We start from the raw sequence: 26,127 nt of genomic DNA on the forward strand, positions 1-26,127 counted from the left end.
GAAAGATTTTTATTTTATTTATTTTTTTAAAGATTTTATTTACTTATTGGACAGACATAGAGTGAGAGAGCATAAGCAGGGGGAGTGGCAGGCAGAGAGCAAGAGAGAAGCAGACTCCCTGCCAAGCAAGGAGCCCAATGTGGGGCTGGATCCCAGGGTCCTGGGATCAGGATCTGAGCTGAAGGGAGACACTTAACTGATTGAGCTTTCCAGGCACCCCATCATTCAAGTAGTTAAAAAAAAAAAAAAAAAAAAAAAAAAACCTTTGGAAGTTTGAAATCAAGATAAATGCATGACTTAATTTGTGTTTTAAAATGTCCACTTTCGGGGTGTTATCAGGATTGGCCCCACAAGGAGTGGAAATTCTTTAGCCTCCAGATTTTAGGATGATGACTTCAGAAATCACACTGATAGTCTGACTTATAACTTTTAACTATGACAGATGATATTAAACTCCTGTTATGGAACCTACAAATGTGAAAGGCAATGCAAAAAGAAAAAGTAAAGGAAACAGAAAAATCTAAGATGACTTCTTGATTTTTAAATGAATATTAGTATGATTCCCATATGGACTTCACACAAATCTATCTCAATTCAACAAATTTCCACTAAAAATCTAATCATAGATTTTTGGGAAGAATTTGAACAATCTGTTTTATTTTTGTTGTTATTAGAGAGAAAGATAGTACATGGGTTGGTAGGGAGGGGCAGAGGGAGAGAAAGAATCTTAAGCAGGCTCCAAGACCAGAGCAAAGCCCAAGGCAGGGCTTGATCTCAGAACCCAGAGATCCTGACCTGAGCCGAAATCAAGAGTCAGTCACCTAACCGACTGAGCCGCTCACAGGCCCCTATGTTAAAATAGTTTAAGCCAATTTTGAAAAATAAGAATAAGAAGAAGGAACTTGTTCCTGCAGGTATTAAGCAATATTGCAAAGTCATAGTGTTATTCTGGATTAGATACAGGCTAATGAAGCAGTGAAACGGAACAAAAATGCTATTAGTATATGGGAATTTGTCAAAGAGGAGTAACATCACAAACCACTCGAGAGAGAGCTTGCATTATTTGATAATGTGTATTGCAAAAAATGGTTTGCTTCATCTAAAGAGTGTTATATTTTTAACTTATAACATATAAAAACTTCAAGCTAATTTATTTGAATTCTCAGTATAATTTTAAGAGTGAAAGGTAAAGTGTCTATGATACCAGGTGAGGAATGGTTTCTGAAACACCTGCAAATCATAAACCAAAAGGAGAAAATGGAACGTTTGGACTATACCTCATTGCAACATTTCTGTCCAAACGTATCTGAAGGGGTAAGAGAAAGGAAGACCATATTTGTACAATTGAAAATTGCAAAGGCTTACTGTCAGCAGTTCTTACAACCTAAGGGTGAAAGAACACCCCGAGAGAAAAGTAGGTAATGACTATTAAGAGACATTTTACAGAAGAACTTTTTTTTTTTTTTTTTTTTTTTTTTTTTTTTACGATAGTCATACAGAGAGAGAGAGAGGCAGAGACACAGGCAGAGGGAGAAGCAGGCTCCATGCACTGGGAGCCCGACGTGGGATTCGATCCCGGGTCTCCAGGATAGTGCCCTGGGCCAAAGGCAGGCGCCAAACCGCTGCGCCACCCAGGGATCCCAGAAGAACTATTTCATTAATACTGAAGGTGTTTGTTCAATCTCACTAGGGATCAGAGAAATGCAAACGAAAACAATGAGATATTACTTAATATCAGGTAGACAAAAATCAAAAATCTGGTTTCTACCATCAGGCTTTTGAATAGGAAAGGGAAGCTCTCCTGACCTGTTTGTTCCAGTGAAACCTGTCGCATCCATCCTAAAAAGCAATCTGTCAGTGCTTAGTGAAGTCACTTAGTGTAAACTTGTACCTCTCCTTTAATGAGCCTTAAAGAATTTAGATAGGTCTGGCCCTGAAAGAGAGATACTATCAGAGATAACTTTTTTTTTTATCTGAAAGACTTATCTGCTTGTCACTGCAAACATCTGATTACCAAATAACTGCTCTTCTTATCTTCTTGTGAAGTTCCCTCCTCCCCTTTGAAGTCCCAGGCCAATTTCCCTACCCTAACCTCAAGATGGCATATAACCCTCAATTGCCTGGATGCCTTTGGGTCCCATATTTTTATGGGTCTCCGATACATATAAAATCAATTTGTTCCCCCTCCATTACTCTATTAATTTAATTATTAGACCAGCCAAAGAACCTAGAAGTAAAAAAAGGGAAAATTTTTCCAACCCTAAAACCAGTAATATTAATAGAGTTCAAGAACAGCATTGAGTGGAATAAACAGATAAGATGAATAGCATAATACTATCTAGAAAACATTTTCTTTTCTTTTTTTGTAAGGATACATTTAAGTAAACTTTCAAAGTACAACTGGAAAAAATATACAGTAAATTTACTAGAGTAGAGGGAAAAAAGATCTTGAGGAAGGATGATGAAGAGTATGTATTATTTTTCTATGGCTACAGTAATAAATTACCATTTATTAAGTGGCTGACAACACAAATTGTATATCTTACTGCTCTAGGTGAGAAGTCTGGTGTGATTCTCACTGGACTCCTTTCTGGAGTCTACAGGGGGAAATTCTAGCTTCTAGAGGCTTCCTTCCTTCATCTTCAAAGCCAGCGAAAGTTGTACCTCTTTTCTGGCTTCCTGCCCTATCCTCTGACTCCTCTTGCCTCCTATTTACACTTTTTTGTTGTTGCTGCTGAAATATAATTAACATACACTATTAGAGTGTACAACGTGACTCGACCGTTCTATGTATTACTCAGTGCTCATCACGGTAGGTGTAGTCACGCTGTGTCACCATGCAAAGTAATTACAATCTTATTAACTATATTTCCTATGCTGTATTTTTCATCTCTGTGACTTATTTTGTAACCGCAAGTTTGCACCCTTAATTCTCTTCATCTACTTTACCCATCCCTGCCACTCACCTCCCCTCTGGCAACTATGAGTTTGTTCTCTGTATGAATCTATTTGTTTGCATCTTTGTTTGTTCTGTATTTTTTTTAGGTTCTGCATCTAAGTGAAATCATATATTTGTCTTTGTCTGACTTATTTCACTTAGCATTGTACCGATTAGATCCACCCATGTTGCTGCAAATGGCAAAAATCTCATTTTTTTTAACAGCTGAGTAAAAAATCCACCATTTGTGCAGTGTGTGTGTGTGTGTGTGTGTGTGTGTGTGTGTGTCTCACTCCTTTATCTAAAGATCAACTGAGGGACACTTGGGTTACTTCCATATTTTGGCTATCATAAATAATGATACAATAAATACAGGGATGGATAGACCGTATCAAATTAGTATCTTTGTTTTTTGGGGGCAAATATCCAGTAGTGAAATTATTGGATTCATATGATAGTTCAATTTTTAATTTTTTGAGGAACCTCATACTGTTTTCCACAGTGGCTTCACCAATTCACAGTTCTATCAACATCATATGAGGGTTCCCATTTCTCTGCATCCTTGCCAACACTTGTAATTTCTTATCTTTATTATTCTAGCCTGACAGGTGTAAGGTAATCTAATTGTGGTTTTCATTTGCATTTCCCTGATGATGACTGATATTGAGTATGGTTTCATGTGTCTCTTGGCCATCTATAGGTTTTTTTAGAAGAAATGTCGATTTAGGTCATCTGTACATTTTAACTGGATTATTATTGGGTTTCTTTGCTCCCAGTTGTGTAAGTTCTTTATATATTTTGAATATTAACTCCTTATTGGATATATAAATTGTAAATATCTCATTCAGTAGGTTGTATTTTTATTTTGTTGATGGTTTCCTTCACTGTGAAAAAGCTTTTTATTTTGGGGTAGTCCCCATAATTTATTTTTGCTTTTGTTTCCCTTGCTGGAGGAGACATATCTAGAAAAACTTAGGTATTTCATCTCTTTGGCCTTTCTTCCATTTCTTTTGACTTTTTGCCTCCTACTTACACTTCTAAGGATCCTTGTGATTCAAATAAACCTACCTGTATAATTCAGAATACTCTTTCTACCCCTAGAGTCTTAACCACAACTGCAAAGTTGTTTTTGCCATGTAAGGTAAAATATTCATGGGTTCCAAGAGTTAGAATACAGACACCTTTAGCCATTATTCTGCCTATTGCAGGGAAAGATAAAAATAAGTAAAAAGAAAGATGGAACAAGTTAAAAAGGGTGATGAAAATAAATATGACACCCAAAGAAGAATAAAATAAGCTGAATTCTGTGTGCTTATTATGTTCCTAAAATAGAATAGGAAAAAGGGGAAGAAGGGATGGGGAGTTGTCAGCTGTGTCAAAAGACGATGAGAAGTCAATTAAGATAAGGATAAAGGAAACCATCACTGAATCTGGCAAAAGGAAAACATTTGGTGAATTTTTTTTTTTTTTTTTTTACATTTGATGAACTTAATAAAAGCAGTCTTAGTGTAGTGGTAGCAAAGAATGCAGGATTAAAGTGGATTGAGGAGAGAACGTGAGATGAGGAAATGATGAGAAACCCCAATGTCACTTCTATAATATGTGGTTTTATTACAGAAATATCTCCTTCTTGTAAAGATTAAATGCCACAGAATAAAAAGTACATAAAAGTAAACTATTGTATCCTTTAATGGAATATTATGAAACGCAACTAGTGTAAGCACTTTCAAAGAGTAAGTTTTCAGAATTTTGGTTGAAAAAAATGGTGAACATTATAGTATAATCACAATTGCATTAAAAGAAATAGATGCATAGATAAAAGGATAGAAAATGGGATCCCTGGGTGGCGCAGCGGTTTGGCGCCTGCCTTTGGCCCAGGGCGCGATCCTGGAGACCCGGGATCGAATCCCACGTCGGGCTCCCGGTGCATGGAGCCTGCTTCTCCCTCTGCCTATGTCTCTGCCTCTGTGTGTGTGTGTGTGTGTGTGTGTGTGTGACTATCATAAATAAAAAATAAAAAAAAAGGATAGAAAATACATGTGTTTAGTCGGCTGATATATTTTTTTTCTTGTTTTACCGATATTCTATTATGAACATGACTTTTTTTCACTTTTCAGAAATAATGTAAATTCTTAGATATATTAAGATGCCTCAAAATTGTTTTTGTTTGCACTAAAAAGAAAATATTTTATCTCAAAATGTATGTGTGTTCACAATAAAAAAAAAAAAGAACTCTAAAACGTAATGGAAAAGCAATTAGGATTTACGACTGAGGTCAGCCTATTAACTACAGAGAAGTTCATTGAACTTTCTGAGCCACAGTTTCCTTATTGTAAGTAAGTGGACAGTAGATATCTCAAAGGTTCCCTCCAGCTTAAACATTTATAAGAATATTCAGATTCAAATGATATTATTTTCATGTAGTCATCTTCATTTATATAAAAATTCATATGATTTGCTTATATCAAAACTTATCAAGAAGAAAGCAGTCTCTTTGACTGCTTCTATTTATCAGAGTTTGTCAAATTGTGTAAGAATTTGCCACAAGCCCATAGGACCATGTCAACAAATAGGTACAGAGAAACTAAAGTATTTAACATGGTTTCAGAAACTCAATCACCTCCGCTACTGAAATACTGGCGGATATACATTGAAGGCTCAACATAGCCATGTGCCTGGTTGGTTGTCTTTCTTTACAGATTGTCTGCTTTGATAAGGGAGAAAGGAAGGCCACACTCACAGCCACAAGGGAACTTTCGATCATCATCTAGGCCTTTTAACAGAGAGCTCTCTCTGGAAACGAACAGAACTGCTCTGTAGTCTGAATAGCACTCACATTTCATACCTTTGGCTTTCCACTGACAGTTTTCCTGTCATGATGACTTTGGAGTTTAGCTGCAAGATGGGAGCAAATCAACTTTAAGAACTGAAGAATATTGATACTTTCTTTCCAATCCTTTCTCTATTTATATTTCCAGAGACACATCAGCCTTGAAGGGCAGCCCTGTGGGCACGGGATTATAGAAAGAACCAATGCAAAGTCTGGCTAAAAGAGTAAACTGCATGTGACTCAACCAGCTGTCAGGGAGGGAGGGAGGGAGGGAGGGAGGGAGGGAGAGAGAGAGAGAGAGAGAGAGAGAGAGAGAGAGAGAGAGAAATCTACCAGAAAATAGCATCTGGTCTACCCCTGCCCACACTAACAGCCAGCTGTTTTCAGCTATTCTCATCTGCTGGCCAGGTTCTCTCAGGATGAACTCTTGCCAGGGGTGAAACAAATAAAGACAGCCAAGACAGAGCAATCAAGCTACTTCAGACTTTTTTTGTGCTTCTGGGGCCATGAACTCCGTCTGCCCATCTTGCCCTGGACCTTTGGTTTCCTATGGCTCTCCCAGCTGCCAGCAGTTTCTATGAACTTTAGAATGCCCCTCTTTCTCTGCCTCCAATAATAACATCCTCCTGGTTTCTGCTTATCAAGCCTCTGGAGCTTAGCTCCCCAGCTCAGTCCAACTGATCCTAATTACATCATGACTAAAGGTGTGTGGCAATTTTTGTTTGTTTTCTTTTGGGAAATATTTCCTACATCAGATTTGACCTTTGGTAAAAAGTCTAGTGAAATTAATGTTGTGTATTTTAACTTCTTTTCTACATCTATATCTAAGAGTGCCCCTTACCGTCACTAATTGGTTAGAGTAAGCAATGGTAGATATGCACAGATTTCATCTCTTTTTAAAGTATCCCTTTAAAATGTCAACCCATTAAGTTCTAATTAATCTTCAAGCACGATGAATTCAACTTGACAACTGTACTGTATTCTCAATTTTTTTCCCTTGAGATTCTGCTATATTTAATCCAGTTTTCGGAATGTGTTTAGTAATTCTAATGTCTAAAACATATGGGAATCTTAGATTCCTTGAAGAAAGTCTATTGTATTTCACTCAGTGTTGGTGTTTTAAAATGTGGTATAGAAGTAAAGATTTTAGACTTTGTGGCACATTGCCCGAGTTCATATCCTAATTCTGCCATGACTTTGGACAAGTCATTTAGTTTCGTTCTGCCTCAATTTCAACGTAGTGGTGTCTATGTTATAGGTTGGTTACAAAGACTAGATATGTTAATGCAAGTATGTGCTTTACAAAATACCTGGTATGCAGTATATTTTTAACAGGCTATTACTATTGTTGTTGCTATTCATCTGTATATTTTTTTCTTCTTTGCAAAGAGTATCAACAATAGTTTTAAATTCATCATTAATAAATTAGGTTTTCAGGAACCTTATCAGACACTTGAAGGCAGCAGAGCTATGCTTTAGAAATCGTAGTATTAGAAAAATCATGAATATCGATATTCCAAAATATAGAAAATAGATTATCTAATCCTCTGACGTTAGACATGGTGAACAAATAAATAATAGTTTTGTGGCAGAGATGCTAACCCTAGAGACAAAGGAAGAACCCTCCAAAATCTATTTAGATTTTATTCAACAGTTCTTGTAGTCACTGAAGTAAGAAACAGTGAAACTAGTGAAGACAGATAAAATGAAGTTAGAGGATACAAAAGCTCTTAGAGACATTACAATCCCAGTAATTGTAGTTTCCTAAGAATTTTACAGATCCTCCAGGTCTAACCTAGTCCCATTATTTCACAGATCATGACAACTCAGAAACACATAAGACGCAGATGCTATTTTAGATCACATGGTTTGGAGGAAAATGAATCAGAACCAGGACCTTTGTCTTATAGAGAGACCCCATTTGCCACGTTGCAATAACTACCTATGTTTGAGATCTTAGATTGAAAGCATAATGTCTGCATGTTCAAAAGCTTCATTGTATATGCATTTTACTGACCAGACTCCACAAAGACGATTAAGTTGAACTCTAGTCTTAATTGGCCAGAAAGTCCTTATCAATAACAAATTCTATCAGCCTTCCTGTAGGTTTGCTTATTCTTTGTTTTATGACAGATGGCTTTTCCCTAATTAGGACTCCTTTCAGAATACAGAGATTATGCACTACACCTTGAGAAAGCAAATCCCTATTCTCCTAAGAGACCCATGTTCTTCATATCCAGAGGAACTGACGCAAAGAAGCTGAACATAATCCAGTCCTCCTTTTCCAGCTGAGCTTTCATTTCATACTTCACTACAGTTTCTCTAATCCCCACTTTCTCTTTGGGTTGCAGTGTATGGCAAGCACACAGCACGTTTAAAATCCCTGCTGATCCGTTGAGATGCTACACAGTGCATGAACAGAGTTTGGCAAGCATGTGCATTGAGACCTTTTTTTTTTTTTTTTAAACATCTAAATAAAACAGAGCCTGTGCTACCATCAGTTTTACTCTGTTTCGGAGGCCACTAAATCTTCTTGCTACTCCCAGGAGTGCCCCGTCATCGAACAGACATCATCCTAATTGGGATGTGACCAAACAGTTGGATTACAGTGAAGCATTACCTATCGGCTGAATTCCTTGCACACACACACATGCACACACATCCAGCATCCTGCAGAAACAAGACTTACAAGTGAATGCTTGAAGACTTATTTCTCACTTTGACCCCTGGGGTCAATGATGTCAGAGAAACTAGTTCTGAAAAGAGCTCTAGAGGGGGAGTGAACAATCAGGACCAACGGTAATGAGCAGTTTTTGAAGGTCACAGCTGTTGAGCATCTAATTGTGACTTCAAAAGCTGAGTCCCGAGTTATTAATGATGTTGCTGATAAACTTTTTTTCCCCACTCCAAGTCATATAAGCTTTCAATCTAACTTCGAAGACAAAGCAAAGAGCAGCTCTAGCTATAAATGCAAGACTTTTCCTGTCTAAATGCAGCTGTGCATATTTGACTGCCTGCCTTCCTCACACACTGTAAACCGGTGACCTTCAGATAAATTGAGGCACGCCTTCTGATTCCAAGATCTCTCCTAAGGGAAGAGATCAGCAACTCTGCCAAATATTTTGTTTTAGCTTGTTAGCTACTCAGTATTATAAAACAGACTGAATGAAATCAAATAGGTAATTTGCTCAGAGAGCCAAAACGATCCTTTCTTTACTTTATATGCTTGTGGCAGAAAACACAACACCTTCTTTTGAAACACAGACGCTATATTGTGTTTTTTTTTTTCTTTTAAGATGTGTTATGGGAGGTGGAAAGAATACTTCCACAGGCTAACAAACATTATACTGGAGGATTATAAAGTACTGTCTGGTTTTCTCAAAAATCACTAAGGACAACGTAATGCAGACAGAAGGAAATACAAGGTGTACCATTAAAAAATTAGGAAAGACGTATGAGAATTCTATTTCAGAAAGAATCCCATACCTCTTAAGGACGATTTAAATCAGGTTAGCTCTCCTTGCTTCATTTGATCTATTGGTTTATAATTTCTTCCCAACTAGGGGTTAAATCTTCACATTTCTCCTATTTATCTAAACAGTCATTTATTTATACACAGTAGGTTCACAGTAAATGCTTGCTGAATGAAGGAAATGAAATGCTTTAATTATAATGTCTTTCCAACTGAAGGGCTGTTCACTGCTCTCACCACAGCAAGCCACTAAGGTTCTTGAATGAACCCCTGAGGCTGTCACAGAATGATGCAAGGCACTCACCTTTCTCCTCACCTCTCCCCAACCCCCCAGCAAACCTAGGGGAATTACTGAGCAGGTTCCACCAAGGCCTGAAGCAAACACCTGAACTTGGAACTGCCTATTAAGACCTAAGTTAGACTAGGAGAAAAACTTGTCTCCTACAGGGTAGCGATGGGAGCAAAGATCTAATTATTTTACTGAGATTCGGGTTTGTGAAAGAACACGTGTGCAAGCACCTATCCTCCTTTTCTATTCGTTTTTTTGCTTAATAGACTCATCAGTTACATGCCATATGGACAAGCATGACAGTATTTTGTCAGCTACCCTTGATTTCATAGGTGGTGGTCTACAGATCGCAAATATTTTACTACTTTAAATGTAATTAAGAAATGATTAAAGAAATATTTATTGAGTAAATATTATGAGCCATAGATAAGATTAGGAACCCTAGCAAATACATGGCAAATAAAACAGAGTGTCTTAGCTCAAGACTTTTATAATCAAAAAGGAAAGGTGTATATACACATAACTGTAATATAATAGTGTGATAAGTTCCCTAATACATTTTAGTGTCAAACACAGCCATCTAGCTACACTAATTCCTAGAAACCCCTGCCAAGAGTCCACAGATGAGTACATTTCCATCATTTCTGCTTCTCCATACCCCTACAAAAATGAAGACGTTTCCACCAAACACTAGTCATTTAATCATCTATCAAATATTTTCCCATTACCACGGCAGGCTGGTGTACCATTTTGTTCAGTAGTGTCAGATCACCTAAGCAGGGGTACAGGGAGATTTGAATAATGGGATGAGAATGCCATTCCCTTCAAACTAGAATAAGAATCTATGAGCAAAATCCCAAAAGGCCAAATCAATCTCTCCACAGTCTGTGTTCACCAAACTCAACACCAAGCCATGGATTTTTCTAGCCATGACAAAAACCTAAATAAGCAGTGAAATAAACATAAATTCCATTAAGCAATTTTCTTAATGAAAATTGTTTCATTAAAATGAAACAATTTGTATATCCATATACTCTGAGAAGACTGATTTTTCTTGAGGGTGTAGCAAACCCAATAACTATTTGGTAAGATTTTTACTGTCAATCTTGAAAGACCCAGGGAACAACTAATCAGCAAAAACAGTCGGAAATGCTATACAAGGATGCCTGGGTGGCTCAGTGGTTGAGCGTCTACCTTTGGCTCAAGGCATGATCCCAGAATCCCAGGATAGAGTCCCGCACTGGGCTTCCTGCATGGAGCCTGCTTCTCCCTCTGCCTGTGTCTCTCTGCTTCTCTCCCTCTGTGTCTCTCATAGATAAATAAATAAAATCTTTAAAAAAAAAAAGATTTAATTTATAAGAAAGAGAAAGGAGAAAGAAAGAAAGAAAGAAAGAAAGAAAGAAAGAAAGAAAGAAAGAAAGAAAGAAAGAAAGAAAGAGAAAGAAAAATACTATCCAAATTCTTTTCACTTCCCTTCTATGTCTACACTAACCCTTCTGGGACAATTCATACCTTCATGTGATTTTTCTCTCTGTAGGTGATACCCAAATCTGTGCTAAAGATCTGATCTACTTTAATTCCCATTATTTTCAAAATTCCTACAGAACGGACTCATGAACACCTAAAAATACATCATATTAAAAACTAAAATCATTACCTTCCTCAGAAACCAGTATTCCTTGCCAACTATTTAATTCAATGTACAAATAAGGAATATAAGCATAGGTTGAACTCAAAGCCATTAAATATTTTTAAAACCACATATAATGATTCCAAAGCCTTTTATTTAATATACTCCATTTTTAGAGAAATAATGAAAATGCTTTTAGTTTTTCAACTTTAAAGTCTATGGTCACAATGTCTCAAATATTTTGCCCCAAGTATAAATTAAAAGCGTAATTTTGCACATTTCAAAGTAGTTAATGCATGCATTTATATTCAACTTGCATTTAGAACTATTTTTAAATGGAAAAATGCACTTGTCTTGAGGGTTGTAGTCCTATGAATAGACTCAAGAAGTAAAAAGCTTTTTATATTTTTTTTTCTATAACGTCAAAGAATTTTAGATTTGGCAAGGGCTTTACAAATAGTAGCCAACCCACTAATTTTATAGACGGGATATTATATAATTTACTTCAATTTACATAGTTCTACAAGTAGCAGATGGTAGATTAATACCAAGGTGACGATATACATTATCACCCAAATCAGGACACATTTCAGAATGAAAGAGGACACTATCAGAGATTCCTGCAGGACAACAGGTCTCTCTGGGAAAACCAGAACATATGGTCAGCCTAACTGTAACACATGCAATGTGTATTTGCCATTTTAATTGAGAACAGTCAATCTGCCATTGAGACAAGAAATAAATGGGATACATAATACTAATGTGTTACATATACATAATGTATAGGCAAGTAATTTGGGAGGCATAGGCAGAAATCATAAAATGAATAAAGAATAGACAGTAACTCAGACATAGAATTAATGGAACATGGTCTATTAAACGTCAATAACGAGAATGGAACAAATAAAGAGTGTTACTTAGACTAGCAAGTGAAGATTATAAGCCTTAAATATTCATAAATCCCAGATCATTTCACCTCTATATTAACAGTTACTCATCCCTAAATCTTCCTCCCTTGAGGAAGATGATGGCCTCTTGCAGACTCCATGTACTCTCTGCTTGAGAAACAGATACAAGCTGTAACAGCACAATACATTAAACAATGAGCTAAAAAACAACAACAACAACAACAACAACAACAACAATGAGCTACCTGTATACAAGTACATGCATCTCTCCAACAAAGGAAGCCAGTGCCACCTTCAGGCACCTCCAACTATTGAGCTTCCTTGATTATCTGGTTTTTGTAATGATAACCAGGAGAAACAGAGGTTATGAAGCAGGAAGTAAATCAGGATATTGCAATCTTGTGAAAATCAGAACTAATATGTGATCCTTCAGTGCACCCCATGGAACCCAAGGCTAACTGTGTACACCCACCCTATAGTTCTGTCCTTGGCTTCCCACTACAAAATAAGTAAACCACATGATTCCAAAATCTTGTCATCTTGGTCTGTGAGCCTTTCAGTACCATGACCTTACTTATAACTTCCCTGATAGTTTACATGGAGGTTATTATTCTTTGATATAAATTCCCACACAACAGAACATATCTCCACAACCGCATTAATTTATTTACTCATTCAACAAACATTGAGTACCTTTCACAGAGTTTGCTCAATTTTGGGTGCTAAGAATATAAAGATAAAACACATAGCATCTGTTATTAAACAGAGTCCAAGGAAGAAAACAGATGAGTCAATAGACAAGGTATGATAATGTCATACCTTAGCCTCCAGGGATCAAGGAAGACTTCCCAGAGGAAGTAATACCAGACAATATGGAACAGGTTAAAAGAGAGAAGAAGAGAAAATTAGACTGACACATTACTTACTGATGCTGTAACATTTGCTAAGTAAATGATTATTTAATACAACAACTTTATGAATTATTACAGTTATTATTCCTATTTGAAAAATAAGAGAGGCTTGGAGAGGTCAGACACCTAGCAAGTAATGGAGTCCAGATTGAACACCAGGCATTCTGGCCCAAGAAACTATCCTCTTTATCACTAAATTACACTGCCCCTTACCCTGAATGCCAAGAACTAACATGTGACTGGGAGTTAGGAAGGCAAAAAGGGAAAGAAGAGCATGGCAATGAGAGAACCCAAAGCAACAGTTAGACGTGGCATGGGTATGAGGAGCAACTACAAGAGATGAAGAAGCTGCTGAATTAGACAAAGCCCAGAAAATGAGATTAATAAAGCTCTTAGCAAAATATCTATCATGTCCTTTATCATGTGGCCACATAATTTAAAATCTACATCAATCTTGTACGAGAAAAACAAGTGAATACCTTATGCAGCATGAAAAACCAGAGCCAAAATAAGCCATGAGGTTTTCAGTAACTTTTTTTTTAGATTAATGACATCTTATAAAAATTTTAGATTTTCTGAGCTACAACACCACACACACAAAAAAAGATTTTAACTGAGTATAATCTAAAATAGAGTTTTATTCATCAGTTACCTAATCATTTCTACTTTGTTTAAATTTCATATATCTAATTATTATATGCAAGCCTATGGATATGCACTTGTGTATACATGAATGTCAATTAAAAATGGGAGAAATGCAAAAATAGGTATCACACAAGTAGCTCTTCAACAATACTGCATTGTAGTAGATGTTCATTTAAAGATGGTAAAGAAATTTGTGTAACAGGAGAAATAAAATATGGATAGGAAGTAAACCAGTAAAACCCATATCTTCATATGCTGTTCAAATAACTCTGTTAGAATATCTTCCCATTATAATCAAATTATTTTTCACTTGCTATAAGTAACTATATTACTTAATATGAGTGAAAACAAATTTATAAGTATCTGATGAACAAAATGATTGCAGATGTGAAACTATGAGAATGAATTACTTTTGCAAAATCAACAGTTTCAAAGAAAACTGAGAAGTCAATCTTTCTGAATTTGTAAGATGATTAAAAAATAAAAGTCCTGGGGCAGCCTGGGTAGCTCAGCGGTTTAGCGCTGCCTTCAGCCCAGGATGTGATCCTGGAGTCCTGGGATCGAGTCCCGCGTCGGGATCCCTGCATGGAGCCTGCTTCTCCCTCTGCCTGTGTCTCTGCCTCTCCCTCTCTCTCTCTCTCTCTCTCTCTCTCTACGTGTCTCTCATGAATAAATAAATAAAATATTAATAAATAAATAAAAGTCTTAAGGTATTTACTTTTTAACACAGAAATGAAGGTGGATATAAATATTTTTGCGTCTAAGAAAATGCACTGTAGGGACGCCTGAGTGGCTCAGTGGTTGAGCATCTGCCTTCGGTCAGGGCGTGATCCCAGAATCTGGGATCAAGTCCCACATCAGGCTCCTTATGGAGAGCCTGTTCCTCCCTCTGCCTGTGTCTCTGCCTCTCTCTCCCTGTGTTTCTCTCATGAATAAATAAATAAAATCTTTAACAAAAAAGAAAATGCACTGTAAATAGTTATTTTTTGTCTTTTAAGCCTAGTTTTGATTAATATGTGATTAATGACAAATATTTTTGCCATAGTATAATTCTTAAATTCTAAAATGATTTAATTATTTAAACAAGTCATCATCTTCTCTTTTTTGGCTATAGATTACATATAAATATGCTTAAGTTCATTTAGTTAAAACTTATTATAATACATAATATTTTGTTTAATTATTAATTTACAAGTCTGATCCAAAAATATAATATGTTTTTCTATTAATCTTAAGCAGTATTACAACATTCCAGAAATAAATTTTTTATTTTATTTTTTTTTTATTTTTTAAAGATTTTATTTATTTATTCATGAGAGACACAGAGAGGGAGAGAGGCAGAGACACAGACAGAGGGAGAAGCAGGCTCCATGCAGGGAGCCCTACATGGGACTCGATCCTGGGACTCCAGGATCAGGCCCTTGGCTGAAGGCGGCGCTAAACCGCTGAGCCACCTGGGTTGCCCAGAAATAACATTTTTAGATTTGTACTACATACTTTTTAAGATGTGTTCTCTCCAGCACTACTTCCACCTGATGTATTATAATCAAGTAATGATCAAAAAGGAACAGGGAAATGCAATCCCCAAATAGGAAAGAAAAAAAAAAATCACTAAACTTAGTCATACTTCCTTAATTCCATTGTATATACTCTTAAAGCAAAGCCCCCTTTTTTTGCTCTACTTATACACAGGGCATTTAAGGAGGATCACAGCATCATTATCACGGAGAACCAAAAATACTTTCATTTTCTCACCCATTTAGCTCATGCTCTGTCATCATTATATATATATGAACTCTCTGTGCATTAGCATTAGCAGAAGCTGCCAGAGAGAGGGAAAGCATTAAACATTTTGGGACTTCCCTTCAATTTACCAATTTTGTCAACCCATGATCCGATCACTTTCAATGGCTTATACTTTTCCCTTCTCTAAATGTAGGTGTATTCCCAAGATCTCTCATTGCCTATTATCTTCTATGCTTTGGTTAATCTCATAAGCCTCCATGGCCTTAATTATCACCTTTATGTTGAAAACTCCTAACTTTATTACTAGCAAACATTTTCCCTTGATATTTAGATTCATATTCCAGAGTTTGCCTGACCTTTGTATGTCTAACCCAGTATTTCAAAGACTAAGCTTTACTTTTTTTCCCCTGAAAACCAAAGGTTCTTCTTGACATCCTAATTCTATTCTGTGAATGGTACTACCAGTCTTTGATTCCCTCATCCTCACTTCCTACATCCAATTAACCAGTAACCAAGCACTGCAGATTCAGTCTCTGTGCATCTCTCACATTGTTCCTCTTCTTTCCATCCCCATTGCTATATCCCCAGTTCAGACACTCATTACCTTCTGCCCTACGGCAACAAACTAACTGATCTTCCACTTTCAAGTCCCTCTCTACCCTAAAGTTTCCCACATAATTCTGATGGTTTCTAAACGGCAACTCTGATCAAGGGCTTCTAAAGAATCTCAACTGCAGACAAAATTATGTACAAAGTCTCACCTTGACATTTAAGACCCCCTACAAGATGGTTACAACCTGCCCTTCACACTTCCTGCCCCACTACTTCTTTCCTCATGTCTATACTGCTGGTTAAACTAGACTATTCACTCTTTGATGAAAACGACATAATTTTCTCCAACTAAAATTTTATTCACATAATTCAATACTTTGGAGCACCCTCCCAGCCTCCAGCACCCCCTACCTATGCTTGCAAATGATCCTAGATATTTTCAAGAGTTAGTTAAAATACCATATTATCTAAGAATGCTTTACCCATTGTCCCTTCTCTCTTATTTTCTTGCCACACCTGGGGTGCCATCTCCTCCTTCTTTAAAATTCTATAGCACTTACTGGACACCACATTTCGCCAAGTGATAGTTAAATGCATGCTGGTTTGCTTATTCTGTCTCCGCAATAGACTACAAATTGTGGAGAAAAGGGATTGCCTTACAGAGGGTTCTATGTACATTACAAGCACAAAGTGTGTGAATTAAATTAATTTGAATTATTTTCTCTCCTCAACATTTATATATAGTTACCCAAGCTATCAACACATAATGTGTCAAAAATATAAAGCCAGTATTTTAGAAGATTACTTTGTCTCTACCTCAACCTAAACAGAAATAATAACAAATACTAAATAAATTCATTGAAAATTCTTCATGGATCTTCCATTATATATCTCTGGTATAATTATTACAAACAAAGAGCCAAAAAAAAAAAAAAGAGGAGGTAAATAGTGATAGGTAACACTAACCGATCTCAAGGACTATATGTTTAATCATATTTAATGTATTTATATATAATAATCATTACAAAAATGTATGCTCTTTTATTATCACACTACACAGAATAGATAACAAAGATTTCTTTTTTTTAACATAAGTCCTTGAACTTGGTTAAGACTGCTAATAAAAAGTAAATCTGGGAATGAGCCCAACTCTTTCTGAGCCCAAAGCTCGAGTAGTAATGGTAATTCCATACAACTACTCTCTCTGTACTATTAAAAGCAAAATGGTGAAGAATTAAAGATATGTCTAATAACCAAGAAAAAGAAATTGCTTCTCAGGAAGTAATGTCAGTGAGGGAAAAGTCATCAATTTATTTAACCACATATAAAAAGAGAGAAAGAACAGAGTATCTGCCAAATTTCTATAATTTCGGAATGGGGAATACATGAAGAATGCAGAATCTAAAAACACAGACATAAGCCAATCTATGAAAGTATGATGTTTTATGCACAACACCTGCCCTGTCCTTCCCTTTCATCTTAATTTAGGGTTAAGGCTTCTATAAATACAATGGTAGTTTCCTCTCTGTATCTGGGATATACTACAGACCTCTTTTACTACATACATTGTTTGAGTTGGAAGGAAACAGAGAAAAAAGGAAGGGATTTACTAGTAATTGAACAATTTATTCTGAGAAGTATCTGCCATTGGTAGTGTCAGATTTGCTCCATTGGGACATATATATCATTATTAGCACACAGCAGATACTCAATTAATGAGTTAATGAAACAACCTGCAATACATTCCAATTAAATCAAAGGATCAAAACAAATTTTTTTTAATTTTAAACAAAAATTTTTTGCCTAATTGTCAGTTTATCTTCTATTCCCCATTATTTATACTTCTAATAAGAAAAATCTAACATTGAATAATATTTTTTTTCATAACCATTCTGAGAAGCTACTCACATACCTCTCAGAACAAAAGGGAAAAAAATTTACAGTTTATGACAATAGAAACAAAAGAATTTATCATATTATTATATTTTCCTGTAAATTCTCAAAGGCCAACCTAACTAACATATTTATTCTCAATTGGATGCATCATTCTGGTATTTATTCCATTTGGGAAAGAAACAAACTCCTAAAGAAATGCTTCTAAATCATGTTTAAGGCTGAGAGGTTTATTATTATTTTTTAACTTCTATCCTTTACCTATTTCTGTAGAGGCCTATTACCCTCCTTCCCACATAAAAGTATAATATGGCTCTAAACGTATATAAGAATTCTAAAGAGTGATGAGCATATAATGTGTTTTGCATATCAATTAGACCTGACATTTAGTCTACAGTAGCAAACCTCACTGAAAGACAAATAAAAGTGAACTGGTTCTTTTATCTGAAATAATATTGTTATATAAAACAAGAAGCTAACACAGCACTTTGAAGGCCACATTATACTGTTCTCTTGTGGTAACAATTACGTCCAAAAGGCTGAGCTTGTAAAATAGAGGGTTTTCCATTGCTAGCAATATTCATCTGTTCTTCTTTGACAAGTTCCTTCATCCCCGTATCTCCCTAAGAGTTCCCAGACTTAACCTATATACGTCAAACTATAATGTAGTAACAAAATCAGAACTTCCAAAAACATGGGAGTAGGGGGAGTAAGAATATGAGAACATGCCATAAGTTTAACTTATCAAAGTCAATGTTAGTAATGCTAATAAAAACACAATAAGAGTAACATGGTCTCAGATTTTCCCATGATCATCAGTTATAGCAAATAAAAATATAAAAACCAGTCAGAAGTCAAGAGAACATGTTTACCCCAGGCCCATGCTTAACTTTCAGGACATTCTAGCTGAGAATCAAGAGAATAGGAATTGTTCTGTCAAGAATAGGGCTTGGGATGGGTGAATATGAAGGAAAATCAATACAATTCAACCCTACAGCAAATTTTTAGTTAAGCTGAAGAGGACTCAGGTGGCACAGGACATTCCAACAAGCAAAGATAATATCATTTGCAAAGATATAGAGAAAAGGGGCATGGTTTGTCGGGTAAGCTGACAGAAATTCTACAAGGCTGAAGAGTAAGACGTGTAGAAATGCAGTCTGAGATAAGAGAAAATGTGTTGCCTACTAATCTTATTTACTAGGCGTATGTGTTGTGGCCCACAGGTGTTAAAACCTCTCACATTTACCTCTCCCTGTTCCTCATTTAGTCAGTGGCCACTGATTTGCCCTATCGTGTTGGAGAGTTCATGGTATATAAAAGAATTGACTCCATTCCCAAATCATGTTGTTAAACAAGTAGCCCAACAAATGAGCTTTTGCCACCCTTTCTCTGCCTCTCTCAGTTTGTTAGAACACTGTTACATGCACAATTTAGCTCTTCAACTACGGTCTTAGATTAATAGTGTTAAATATGCTTATATTTTTTAGTGCAGTCTACGCTCCAGACCAGTGAGGGTATTAGACATCTTCAAGAATTTGCATCATTTTACAATGTCATCAAAGGATATGCTATTCTAATAATCAGTTTTAATTAGGCAAGAGTATAAATCAAGATTCACTTTTGAGGTACTCTCAAAAGACACATGGAGATTATATTATGTTAGTATTTTATTAAACTGTGTGTCATATTACACTGTTAATGAGTACACAAATGAGCAGATTAGTCTCCTGTTTCTTCCAAATGTTGACATGGAACATTGTACTAAGAACTGAATGAATGTCAAATACATCCAGGCCTGCAGATCAAGTGTCCCAACAGTTCAACCTGTTTCCTTGCCACAGTACTGAGAAGTACGTATTGCAAATGCACATATCTAGTAAGAATTCCGTCACTGTTTCATGGGAACACAGGAGAACTCAAAATCAGATCTGATCTTGGCTCTACTATCGCCCTGTTTGGTATTACTGGGAAGTAGAAGGAAGGACTGAATACAAATCCTAGCAGATGCTCTTTTGTTATAGAGTATCTTACCATACCTAAGCCAAAACAGAATGTCTCACAAAGAATGGAAAAAAACATATTTTTTAATGAGAATAACTTATGATCATCAAATAGCATTTTTAATTATCTTTCTTTTTCAGATTTGTATATTATATTATGAGTATATTATATTATAAGTTATGAGTTCTTAAATTTGGGGCAAAAGCTAGGTATCTATTCAAAGGAATGTGTTAAAGGAGTGACTTGTACATGTTTGGATAAAAACACTATCATTCCTTACCAACATTCTCTGCTTCATCTTGTCTTTCACATCTAAGAGGCACTCATTCATCACGCTATCTTTTAAGCCAAAACCCTGAATATCTTCTGCGTGTCTCTCTAATCACATATTCCATGAATCCCCAACTCCTATCATTTGATCCTCATCATCACTAATGTCACTCAGTCCTTGAGTCAGGGCCACCATCATTTCTTACTTGAATCAATAGAATAACCTTCCTATCTCCAGTCGTGAAGCCTCTGGTTCATTGTTCAAATGCAGGCAACAGGTCAGTCTTTGCTTATTCCTGTAAGATTAACTTAATTGTTGCCTCACTACTGCCAGAAAAATTCTCAACTCTGCATAATGTTGTTATCATGCCATCCTGATCAGATCTTTAACCACTTCTCCACATAATTTCCGCTCCTACATTTAGAACTCCCGCTGGAATATGTGCAGGCCAAATCTTGTGTTTATTACCATTTTACAAGCAAGGTTCTTGGCCTCTTCAGTTACAGGGGAGTAGTATTCTCCAGCAAGCATTTGCCCCACTGTACTCTCTTACTATGTCCCAATACTCACGTAGAGATCAAAGTTTGTGAGTTTCCTATCTGTGTCTTCCTAGCACTGAGTGCAGTACTCAGCACGCACTTATACTCAATCCAAGGTCATTGGAAAAATAAATAAGGGCAGGAATGAATGATGGAATATCCAGTATTTAATAATTCAGGTTAATTTTAAAGGCTGGCTTTTGTTTAAAGTAACAAAAGTTTTCTACTTACTTATTATCATAAAGGCATTCCCATTTATAAACATAAAAACCTAAGAGTGGGGAATATGAGGGGAAAAAAAGTGATGGTAGAATTTGATGGGACTCTCCAAAATACTGATAGAATACAAAAGGCTCTTGTAGAAGCATTTTAGCTCTTAGCAAAAGGTTAGCTTTAAAGTGAGCACAGACAGAGTTTTTATGACTAGCCAGGACTGAAATGCTTCAGCTGTATTCGGAGAGAACACTCCTATGAACCCTGAACACTGTATGTGTGGTTTGCAGGACAGTTATTTGCAGACCATCTCAATGAACTTATGTATCTGCATGAAAATCACAATTAAAGCAAGGAAAATCCTGATAAAAAAACACATTCACATTCCTTTGGCTGGAAGGAAAAGTCTTGGTATCTAGTCATTAACTGGGCAATCTGCCCTCAGACTTCCTTCTGCCTTAATATGCTAAAGAGAAACAAGTCTTCTGAGAACAATGTTTTTTAAACTCTTTATGCTTTGCTGCTCGACTGTGTAGTCCTAATTCCTATGAATCCAAACACTCATTAGCTCTTAAAGGACTGTTATTAGCTATCCTGAGTCAAATGAATATAAAATTTTAAAAAGGACAAAGTTTAATCTCAAAACAATAAAAGGATTTTTTTGAATGTTGTTAGGGTTGTTTTTGTTGGGTTTCTACTTTCTTGTTTTACTATCCATAGAACAAATACAGAGGTTAACATTTTTAAAAGGAGTATCAATTTGATTTTTCAATAGAAATTGCATTAATATCAATCTCTATGATTGATATTGATTTCTTTTTTTTAAGATTTTATTTATATATTCATGAGAGAGAAGGGAGAGACATAGGCAGAGAGAGAAGCAGGCTCCCTGCAGGGAGGTTGATGTGGGACTCCCAGGACTCCAGGATCACACCCCTGGCCAGAGGCAAGTGCCAAACCACTGAGCCACCCAGGCGTCCCTATTGACATTGATTTCTGAGTTTTCTGTATCATGGAATAGAGTATCTTGCTTCTATAACAGACTGTTGTTTTTATTTGGAGAAAGAGGAGGTGAAAAAGAGTGGAAGCCAGAGTTCACTGATGTCTTCTTGTTTGCACTCTTCCCTGTCTCTTCAATTTGAAGAGCTCAAAGTAATGTGGTATTTCCTTTTTCACTTTCATTTTTAATACCTGTCCAAGCATTCTAGCTGTTTTTATTATCTTCTATATCAGTAAAGTTTATGCCCCTGTAATATTTACTGTTTTTTTTCTTTATTCTTTCTTTAGAGAGTACTAGAAGATGACCTTCAGATGCTCTTTATCTCATTGATAAAATTACTTTTGCACAAAAGCAGCTTTCAAAATATATTGTCTCATTATAACAGATTAACATGATTCTGCAGGCTCTTTTTTGAAATTACAGGACATTTACCTCCATCTCCATTTATGAGGTCACATGAAGGATGTCTTATACCTATACTTTCTTTTCTGTCTAAAGCAAAATATAATGAAATTTTCCTATTTGTAAGTTGAGGGAAAAGCAGGATTTAAAACCCATTACTACACTGACACCTGCCATATACATGGCAAAAAGTAAAAGCTAGTACCATAGAAAAATCTGATTAAGCAGTAAATGTTGGGAAACATTTAAATTCAGCCAAGTTCTTAGGAAAAGTTCTATAGGAAAAACTGTTTTAACCAACCAATATTCTGTTTTTGTTTCTGTTTTTTCTCCTCAGAAGCGAATTGCCAGCAGGAGCGTGTATATATGTTAATGTTAGTTTCTGGTTTGAACATTTATAACATTGACTCAAAAATTAAACTTTGTTTTTGGATTTCTTCTTCAGTAATACTAGAACCTGTGATGAATGTCCATGCACGGGAGCAAATTAAATAATATTAATTTAATAATATCATTTTACAATATAAATAAAAAGCCAACATCATGAGGAAAACTTTGTGACTATAAATCAAAAGCCAGCATCATGAAGAAAACTTTGCGACTACTGAAGCACATTCTGTGAAAAAATATGACTGCATCAAATTGAGACAACTTCAGTTTTGAAATGGTAGCACAAAACAGAAAGCAGAAAACAAAAGTTCTTAAAAAATGTTTACTATACATTTTCCTTGAATTTGCTGAATGCACTAGAGTCAATTTTGCACACTTCTGTGGAAGCATATGCACTCCCCCATCACTAAGCATCAAGACCAAGGGGGAAATGTTAATCTGAATGGAAAGATTCTAAGTTATTGATCAAATGAGGTGATTGAGTAAACAGAGCCACTGTGAGTGCCAAGTCACTTCCACACTTACTCTTTCTACGTGGCAGCAGTAAATGAAGAGTTAGGTTTAACTCTCCCATGCCTTTTAAATCTCAGATGGATTTATGATACATTTCCCTTGGTCCCTGACCTGAAAACAAAGTATCCCAACTTATTTTCCAGAGAATATGGTAATGGGGCTAAGAACATAAGCTCAGTGGTATTTCATGTTTCTTTGCCAGTATTTCTTGTATGAATATCCCCTTGAAAAAATTATGGGATAGAAGAGATGACAGTTTTAGGAAAAGACTTGGTATTTATGACCCCCCACCAGACAAACGTTTCCCAGCCTTTTTCATATACCTATGAAGGAAATTATTCCATACATACTACACATACTAGTCTGTATAGTATATACTATGTATGGAATATATATCCATATTGCATTCATATAAACTTATAAATTTGTTTAAACATTATAAATGAATAGATTAACATATATATTACATATATGAATATATATGTAATATATAAAATTTATGTAATATATAAATAAAATTTATATTACATATCATATTATATTTATTATATTATATTCCGTGGAGGAAATAAGAGGGATAGGAGTGCCTTATAGATAGATAGGAGTGCCTCACTTTTCTTTAGTGAAAAAAGAAAAATTATATCACCTAAGTATTACATAAAGTTAAAATATAAAGTATTGGGAAAAGAATAGTATTGAATTTTGTGCAAATATTACATAATATATCTTACTGGAGCTTCAAGAGATGGATGTCATTCACTGCACTTGCCAGCTGCAAAGACAATATTATAAAGTACTCCCAACATTTTCATAAGAAAATCAGGTTGCTTTTATAATCCCTTTTCTATCAGATTTTATGCTTTAAATGACTATATACAATTCCCAACCAAGATGTTTTCATCATACTCTCCTCAAAATCTTGGCAGTGTCCATTGATGATAAGTTCTTTTTTTTTCCCTAAACACACCAATGATCAGAAATGTTAAAACTTGTCATTTACAACCATCACATTTTACAGTAGTTGAAATGGTCACTAAAAGTAATTTTGAACTTCCTGTGGTGATGCAAAGATACTTCCAACCCATTCAGAAATGTGAAGTCAAACATTTTGGCATGACGATGAGGCTCTAATGCAGAACAAGCATGCAGTGTTAAACAACTGGCGAGGAGACCCCTAAATGTCAACATCGAGTGGATGCTGACAGTAAATAAATGAGAAGACACATTTGGGGCACTGCCTGGGGCTGAGCCTTCCAGGAGTCCCTGCCCAGCCGCCCCCCAGCCCCCTGTCCCCACCGCTGGCCGCACCTTGGGCTGCACTCTGGGCTCCTTGGGCACCTGGACCACGAACTCCTCTGGTAGCTCCACGGGGCCCTTGTCCGCGATGAGCAGTGGCACGCTCTGCTGCTGGTTGCTGAAGGAGATGTCTGGGTGGGAGAGCGCCTCCTGGGCTGCGCTCAGCATGTCGCAGTGGAGCAGCGAGGCCTGGATGTCGCTCACTGTGCTTGCCACCTGCGGGGACCGCAGGGCGCACCATCAGACTCCGCTCAGCTCAGGCTGGCTGCAGAGGAGCCCAGCTAGAGGCTATTCCCAAGGCTGCTCTCCGCTGCAGGCCATAGCCCCTGGACTCCAGCCACCCCAGGCCCCACTCTGACAACCCTGGGGCTGAGGACAACACAGCTCCCCCGTCCCTGGTGTGGTACAGACTGTGTATTTCTGCCCTAGCCAGACACTTCTCTTAAATAAGCCGAACACCTCATCCTAATCTCTAGCAGTAATTGGAAAAATTAGACATAATTATTGAAAGCAGAGAAAGCTATTTGAAAAAATATAGATTTTATATTTTATACATGCACAGCATTCGGCTGTAAAATTATGGGTATTGATGTCACTACGTATAAATAAAGATGCTACTAAACTAAGTATCTATACACAAAAAGCTTGATGAGGTAAGGAGTGCCGAAAGTTTCAGAGAGGTGTTTATTGATTTGTTTTATTAGTTTTGTTTTATTTATTCTGTTGTTACACTTAAATGGATTGTTTTGTATTTATATGTTTCAAGTCATTTAACATTTTTTGAGAGATACTGTATGAAGATCTGTGAGGAACATTAAAGGGCAAAGGATATACATACATTTTTGGCATTTAAATACACAGTGGATTTACTGACAAATGGTACATATTACATAAAAGAATAAATATGGAAGACCAAGACAATAATGAAAAAATAAAATTGTACATATATGAATTTTTTAATAATTCACAAAACAGTCATACATTATATGCTATGAAAAACAGCAATTTAAGTACACTTTTTTCCTGGTAAATTGATACACGAGATAAGCATTTTTCTACACTAATTGCAACTAGTGTGATAAACAGGAATGATAATGAAAATGTTCTTACTAACAGAAAGGAACAGTCTTTACAAGGAAAAAAGATTTGCTTTACACAATTATTTTTAACATATTATGACATGCATATTTAAGAACACATTAATAATGCTGTATGACTACCATTCAGCAGTCAGGGGAGAAACTAGGAAATTCAGTAAGGCAAGAAAATTTTATGATCATCTTTCTAAAACTGTAAGAAGTGGCGCTCTAATTTCTTGACATATAAGATTTGCAAATTAAGAATGAAATACATGTTCTCTCCCAAATTACAAAAAAAAATTAACCCCTAGAGAAAACAGAAATATTAAGAAATTTGTCAAACAATCCATCTTTGATTAAAAAAAGTTTGAAATATATCTAGCCAGTCTAGAAACCTAACTAAGTTTAGCATTGCCCTGAAACATCTTTATTTATACTCATTATAATGGGTGAATATTAAAATATCTGGGCAAGAGGTAATCTTAATGCTATTTTGATAGACTGTGTAAATGAAAAAGGCATCTCAGGAAACAAGTTTTAAGACCAAAAAAGTTGTGAAAATCAAAATCTCTAAGTAATTATCTCCTTTAATGTTTAACTCCAATAATA

General features: G+C 36.0%; 1 protein-coding gene across 8 annotated transcripts in view; it reads right to left on the bottom strand.

The window, feature by feature from the left end:
* The window catches only part of ADGRL3 (adhesion G protein-coupled receptor L3), a 518,213-nt gene that overhangs the window by 474,229 nt on the left and 17,857 nt on the right, over positions 1 to 26,127 (bottom strand). For 7 of the 8 annotated variants that reach the window (XM_055340441.1, XM_055340425.1, XM_055340416.1 and 4 more), the window contains exon 2: positions 24,452 to 24,655. The exons of the other annotated variant lie outside the window; for it this stretch is intronic. In XM_055340441.1, coding sequence (XP_055196416.1) covers positions 24,452 to 24,655 — 204 coding nt within the window. The remainder of the gene's footprint in view (positions 1 to 24,451; positions 24,656 to 26,127) is intronic. 8 annotated transcript variants of the gene reach the window in all.

This window comes from Nyctereutes procyonoides, unplaced genomic scaffold (genome assembly GCF_905146905.1).
Source record: "Nyctereutes procyonoides isolate TBG_1078 unplaced genomic scaffold, NYPRO_anot_genome, whole genome shotgun sequence".
In the NCBI taxonomy this organism is placed as follows: Eukaryota; Metazoa; Chordata; class Mammalia; order Carnivora; family Canidae; genus Nyctereutes; species Nyctereutes procyonoides.